Raw genomic sequence first — 6,731 nt, 5'->3', positions numbered from 1 at the left:
GATCTCTGTGAGTTCGAGACCAGCCTGGTCTACAAGAGCTAGTTCCAGGACAGGAACCAAAAGCTACAGAGAAACCCTGTCTCGAAAATCAAAAATAAATAAATAAAAAAGAACACTCGTGAAAAAGGGTCTGAGCTATGTAAACCAGGCTGGCTCCTAGATACTGGAATTAAAGGCGTGGACCACTGCCGGGTGGTGGTAGCTCACACCTTTAACTCCAGCACTCTGGAGGCAGAGGCAGGCAGATCTCTGAGTTCTAGGCCAGCCTGGTCTAATGAGCAAGTTCTAGGACAACCAAAGCTACACAGAGAACCCGTCTTCCAAAATAAAAACCAACAACAACACCAAAGACAAGCTATCATACCCATCCTTTTAAAAAAATGTCCATCCATCCATCCATCTCACAGAGATCTGCCTGCCTCTGACTCCTGGATTAAAGATCTACTCAGTCTTAGTTTTTTTAAATTCTTTGATTTTATTTATTTATTTTCTTTTATGTGCATTGGTGTTTTGCCTGCTTGTATGTCTGTATGAGTGTGTCAGAGCTTTGAGTTACAGACAGTTGTTAACTGCCATGTGGGTGCTGGTAATTGAATCGGGATCCTCTGGAAAGAGCTGTCAGTGTTCTTAACCACTGAACCATATCTCTCCAGCTCTTTAGTTTTGTTTTTTAAACTTTATATTTCTTACTCCTGAAGGGGAGTGTCATAGGGTTTCTTTTTTGTTGCTTTTTAAAAGATTTATGTATTTATTATGAATACAGTATTCTGTCTGCATGTATGCCTGCATTCCAGAAGAGGGCACCAAATCTCATAGATGTTTGTGAGCCACCCTGTGAATGCTGGGAATTGAACTCAGGGCCTCTGAAAGAGCAACCAGTGTTCTTAACCTCTAAGACATCTCTCCAGCCCTTAGTTAGGGTTTCTATTGCTATGATGAAACACCACAACCAATGCAAGCTGGTGAGGAAAGGGTTCCGTATGGCTGTTCATCATTGAAAGAAGTCAAGACAGGAACTGTAACAGGGCAGGAACCTGGAGGCAGAAGCTGATGCAGAGGCATGGAAGGGTGCTGCTTACTGGCTTGCTTCCCCTGCTTTGCTCAGCATACATTCTTACAGCACTCAGGACCACCTGCCTGGGATTGGTCACACCCAGCATGGACTGGGCCTTCCCACATCAGTTACTCACTAAGGAAATACTCTACAGGTGGCCCCAGACCTTACTGAGGCATTTTCTCCATTGAGGCCCTTTCTCTCTAGTGACTAGCTTGTGTCAAGTTGGCATAAAACTTGGCAGCACAAGGAGGTACAGTGCCACCACTCTAGAACCTTTTGGTTTGGGCTTCAGAGATGCATCAGCAGTCAGGAGCCTTTCTGGAGGACCTACCTGTGTTTGACCCCAGTGCACATGGTTCCTCACAGCCTTCTGTCACTCTAGTTTCAGGGGTGCACCCTCCCCTCCTTTTTTTAAATTTTTATTTATTTATTATGTATACAACATTCTGTCTCCTTGTATGCCCACACGCCAGAGGAGGGCACCAGATCTCATTACAGATGGTTGTGAGCCACCATGTGGTTGCTGGGAATTGAACTCAGGACCTCTGGAAGAGCAGCCAGTGCTCTTAACCACTGAGCCATCTCTCCAGCCCCCCCCCCTTTTAAAAATAATAATAAAAAGGAAGGCCTTTTGGTTGATTGGAACATAGGCTGTGCATGTTGGATCTGACCTTACTTAGTTGTTATTTAGTGATTCCTTAGCCATCTAGAAGTAGTGATTTTACGTCTTTGGAAATGTGCCATCAGCTATTGAAGATAATTTGTTTTATTAAGTATTTACTGTCTGAGTTTTACTTATTCAAGGCAAAATGTTTCTTTGTTTTGTTTTAAATAGAATTGTGTTAATACTTAATTTTTTTCCTTTCCATCAATAGTTCCAGAGAACTGCTGGTTTAGATTTTAGCTCTTGACGAGTTGGGAAAGCAGTGAAGGATGCTTAGACTACTTAACATTCAAATTGTAAGTAAAGCTTATTTCTGTTTGTTATATTTGTTTGGAAGACAGATTTTAGAAATAGTAACAGGGAGCTTTAGTATGATGGGATTGTGGATTTTTCTTCAGTTAATTTCTTTCTTTTTTTTAAAAGTTTTATTTTTTATACACTGTTCTGCCTGCAACATGTATGCCTGCAGAAGAGGGCACCAGATCTCATTGCAGATGGTTGTGAGCCAGCATGTGGTTGCTGGGAATTGAACTCAGGACCTCTAGAAAAGCAGCCAATGCTCTTAACTTCTGAGCCATCTCTCCAGCTCCTTCTGTAGTCTTAAGATATTAACACTTCCTTTTTAACTTTCTGCCTAAGATGCAAAAGAAGTTCCTGGAGAGATAGTCCAGTGGCTAAGAACACTTGCTGCTCTTTCAGAGGACCTGGGTTCAGTTTTTTACACCCACGTCCAGCAGAAGGCAACTGTCTATACTCCAGTTCCAGGGACCTGACTCCCTCTTCTGGCCTCTGCATGCATTTGCATTCACATGGTGCTCATACATATACTCAGGCACACACACACACACACACACACACACATTAAATAAACAAAAAATATGTATAAGATGAATTTTCTACTTTTTTTCCAGGTACTTCATTTTATAGTAAACAGTTACAGAAATTCCTTATTATTTATTTCTATTTGTTATGATGCAGTAGTCAGTTATGAGCGTGAGATTAATGGCATAATTTATTAGAAGTATTGGTTTCCTGCTGGAGCAATGGCTCAGTGGTTAAGAGCCCTGGCTCTCCTTCCAGAGCACCCAGTTTCAATTCCCAGCACCCACATGGCAGCTCACAGCTGTCTGTAACTCCAGTTCCAGGGATTCTGACAGCACACATAGACATACATGCAGGATAAATAAAGTATAAATAAATACATTTTGACAAAGGAGGAGGAAGGAAAATTTAAGAAGCCCCTCTAAGGTGATGTCTGTAAAGGTAGCAGTTCTGTAAGCCCCACAGCCCAGGTTTAACACCAGCGTGTGCTTAAAAGAGTTTAAAAATTGCTTTTAAAAAAGATTTTTGGGGAGCTGGAGAGATGGCTCCGAAGTTAAGAGTACTGGCTGCTTTCCCAGAGGTCCTGAGTTCAATTTCCAGCAGCCACATAGTGTTTTACAACCATCTATCATGAGACCAGGTGCCCTCTGCTGGCCCGCAGGGATATGTGCAGACAGAACATTGTATACATAATAAACAAATCTTTTTAAAAAGATGTATTTTTAAGTGTGTGTGTCTGTGTGTGAGTGTCTGAGAAGGAAGCATTGGCTCTGCCTCCCTTGCTGGGATTAGAGGTGTGCGTGAGCACCGCTGGGCTGAACTCATCACTCTTTTTTTCTTTTTGGTTTTTTCGAGACAGTGTTTCTGTGTAGTACTGGCTGTCCTGGAACTCACTCTGTAGACCAGGCTGGCTTCAAACTCCCAGAGATCTACCTGCCTCTGCCTCCCAAGTGCTGAGATTAAAGGTGTGCTCCACCACCTCCTGTCTGAACTCATCACTCTTAACCAATAAGCTGTATCCCCATCCAAGATTAAAATAAAAATCTGGCCAAGCATTGGTGGCGTTCATCTTTAATCCCAGAACTCTGGAGGCAGAGGCAGGTGGATCTCTTTGAGTTTGAGATAGCCTGATCTACAGAGAGACTTCCAGGACAGCCAGGGCTATACAAAGAAACCCTGTCTCAAAAAAACAAAACAACAAAATCTGTTAAAAAAGCCAGGCGGTGATTCAGGCCCTTAATCCCAGAACTCTTGGAGGCAGAGACAGGAGGATCTCTGAGTTCGAAGGCAGCTTGGTCTATAGAGCGAGTTCTGGGAGAGGCTCAGAAGCTCCAGAGAAACCCTGCCTTGAACCAACCAAAACAAACAAATTCTGGTATAATATTGCATCTCCATAAAAGAAAGAAGTCCTAATTTTATGTATATGGGTGTCTGGCCTGCGTGTACGTCTGTGTACCGTGTGTGCGCCTGGTGTGGAGGCCAGAAGAGGGCGTTGGATCTGCTGGAAATGTAGCTGTAGATGGTTATGAGCTGCAGTGTGGATGCTGGGAACTGAACCTGGGTCCTATGGAAGAGTAGCCAGTGCTCTTAAGTGCTGAGAAATCTCTCCAGCCCAAGGAAGTTTTAGCATTATGTCTTTTATAATACAGTACCCATCCTTATACAGTAGCTTGGTAAAATATTGTTTGATAAGTTAATGAATTTGAATCTCAAATTTTTCAGTAGAGTGCTGTTTAATTCCTTCTTTTGACACAGTCGTAGAGGCCTATATCCTTTTTAATTAAACAGTTAAATTGCCTTGTATCTTAACTATATGTTTTTAACAGTTTCAATTTTTCCTCTTTTTAGACCCTCCGGTTTATCATCTTTAGAAGACTAGACTTCTGGATGTCTAATCTACTGCGTCTCTATTGAATTAAACCATGACAACGAAACCTATAGCCCTGGCCATCCTTTATGAACTCTAATTACATTGATTCGTACCATTTGAAACTTCCTCAGGGAATAAAAAATGACATCGGCAGTGGTTGACAGTGGAGGTTCTGTTCTGGAGCTTCCCAGCAATGGAGTAGAAAATCAAGAGGTTAGGCATTTACTGTATTTTATCTCTGTTTTGTTAATAGAAATCAATACATGAGTAAATCTTGACATAACTCACAGAAATGGGTATTTGAGAGTAGAAATGTACAGTGCAGAAAATTGTGCAGGTGTTTTTATGTCAGTAACAGTGAACAGATGATGCAAGATGTGTGTGCTAGGATGAGTTTGGAAGAGGAAAGAGAAGGAAGAAGGATGTTACCTTAGTTTAGATAACAGTTAAGTTTCTAGCTGGGTGGTGGCGGCAGATGCCTTTAATCCCAGCACTTGGAAGGCAGAGGCAGGTGGGTTTCTGTGAGTTTGAGGCCAGATTGGTCTATAGAGAGAGTTCCAGGACAGCCAGGAACCCTGTCTGGAAAAAAGGAAACAATAAGTTTCTGATAATATCTATTTTCTTAGATTATGGAGAGTGAGAAATAATGTATTTAAATACCAAAATTGCAGTCATCTTAAGTTAGAAACTTTCCTTTGCTTTCTGTATTATCTTTATGTCTTAGTTATTCTGTTATGTCTAATTCAGGATTGATATTTTAATCTAATATGTGCAGTTATGTATTTAACCAGAAAACGTTTTGGATCTCATGCAGGTAGGATTTTGAGTCTCTTAAGTGTGTTTGGTTGTTTTGTTGTTACAGATAGATAGCACTGAAGGAAGAGGCAGGAGCAGAAAGCAGATTTTCTCCTCTGCTTTCTCTTCCCACCCTTGGGTAGAGACTGAGTGTGGAAACGATGCAGTTGTAACAGTGCTGTCGTGCAGGTGTCTGGTTAGCAGCACCTTGGGGGTCTCTTCTCTGTGAGATGCTGCTGTCACTGGGGTTGGTCCTGCCTGATAACTGTGAGGACACTTGTGTGTGCTGTGATCTGGAGCTTTTCCCTTTCTTGCTGTCTGTTCAGTCTGTAAGACACGGACCTACTGTGGGAAGACTCATGGGACACACTTTTCTTTTGTCGGTGCGTTTGCTAAGTCCTACATGTTCCCTTTGTATTTAAAGACTACTAAAATGGGTCAGAGTTCATTAGAGGAGATCAAGGCCAGGGTGGGCTCTCTCATCTGATATCACCCAGTGAGTGCTGCTTCTCTTTCAAATTATTTTTCTGTGCCCTAGCTTTGTGGTGTTAATGTTTACCATGTGAAGAGAGCTGCCATGGACAGTGGATTTGCAGAGTATATTTATGTTTTACTGATTAAAAGATAACAGTATAGAGGACAAGAATCTAGGTTTGTTTTCAGAAACTTCCTTTATGTTTTCCTCTTTTATATGGAATCCCAAGGATTTCTGGTCAGAACATAGCATGGAGGAAAAAATTGTGAATTTATCAAGTTATTATTGACTAATGATTAATGTGATATAACAGGGCTGTTATATTCTATGGAAGGGTGTCAGAAGAAGCCAGCCTGCTTAGTGGACATTTGAAGTGCTGTGGTGCCAGCGTGGGAACAACTTTCTGTTCAAATTCCACAACTGTTCATCAGTCCTTTTAGCAGTTATTAGCCAACTACTTCATTATGAATCAAATGCCGCTGTCCTAGCGCTCGCTCTGTAGACCAGGCTGGCCTGGAACTCACAGGGATCCTCCCGCCTCTGCCTCCCTAGTGTTGGGATTGAAGGTGTGCGGCACTTTGAGTGACATGGAAACATTTCAGCAGACTCCATCTGAAGCAGAACGCATCTGACGGGGGAACGCGAATAAAGGAATCCCAGCTAGCTCCTAAAATATACTAAGGTTTTCTCTATTAAAACGGAACACACAGATCACCACAAGGAAACAACAGGAACAGGGAGCGAGAGAGCTACAGGGTGGTCCTGCTGGCCTTTTGGTACCAAAGCCACGCCCTACCTGGTCCAGCCTATCAAAGGCCATTATTGAAGGAGGTTCCCCATCATCTACCTCTGGATGTTGCCACACTGAGGACCAAGCTTCCATTACTTGAGCCTTTGGAGGAAGGTGCACTTAAACCTTATTGAAGCCACGGGCATCTTTAGAAAATATAAAACAGCCGGGCGATGGTGGCGCACGCCTTTAATCCCAGCACTCTGGAGGCAGAGGCAGGCGGATCTCTGTGAGTTCGAGACCAGCCTGGTCTACAGA

General features: G+C 42.6%; 1 protein-coding gene across 6 annotated transcripts in view; it reads left to right on the top strand.

The window, feature by feature from the left end:
• Elf2 (E74 like ETS transcription factor 2) overlaps nt 1-6,731 on the top strand; it is an 89,379-nt gene that overhangs the window by 14,956 nt on the left and 67,692 nt on the right. For 5 of the 6 annotated variants that reach the window (XM_026783040.1, XM_013348831.2, XM_026783055.1 and 2 more), the window contains 2 exons: nt 1,933-2,017; nt 4,392-4,626. In XM_026783040.1, coding sequence (XP_026638841.1) covers nt 4,555-4,626 — 72 coding nt within the window. In that variant the 5' untranslated portion in view covers nt 1,933-2,017; nt 4,392-4,554. The remainder of the gene's footprint in view (nt 1-1,932; nt 2,018-4,391; nt 4,627-6,731) is intronic. The other variant, XM_013348832.2, reaches the window with a different exon arrangement.

This window comes from Microtus ochrogaster, chromosome 1, assembly GCF_000317375.1.
Source record: "Microtus ochrogaster isolate Prairie Vole_2 chromosome 1, MicOch1.0, whole genome shotgun sequence".
Lineage (NCBI taxonomy): Eukaryota > Metazoa > Chordata > Mammalia > Rodentia > Cricetidae > Microtus > Microtus ochrogaster.
This window is presented reverse-complemented; position numbering and strand designations above follow the sequence as displayed.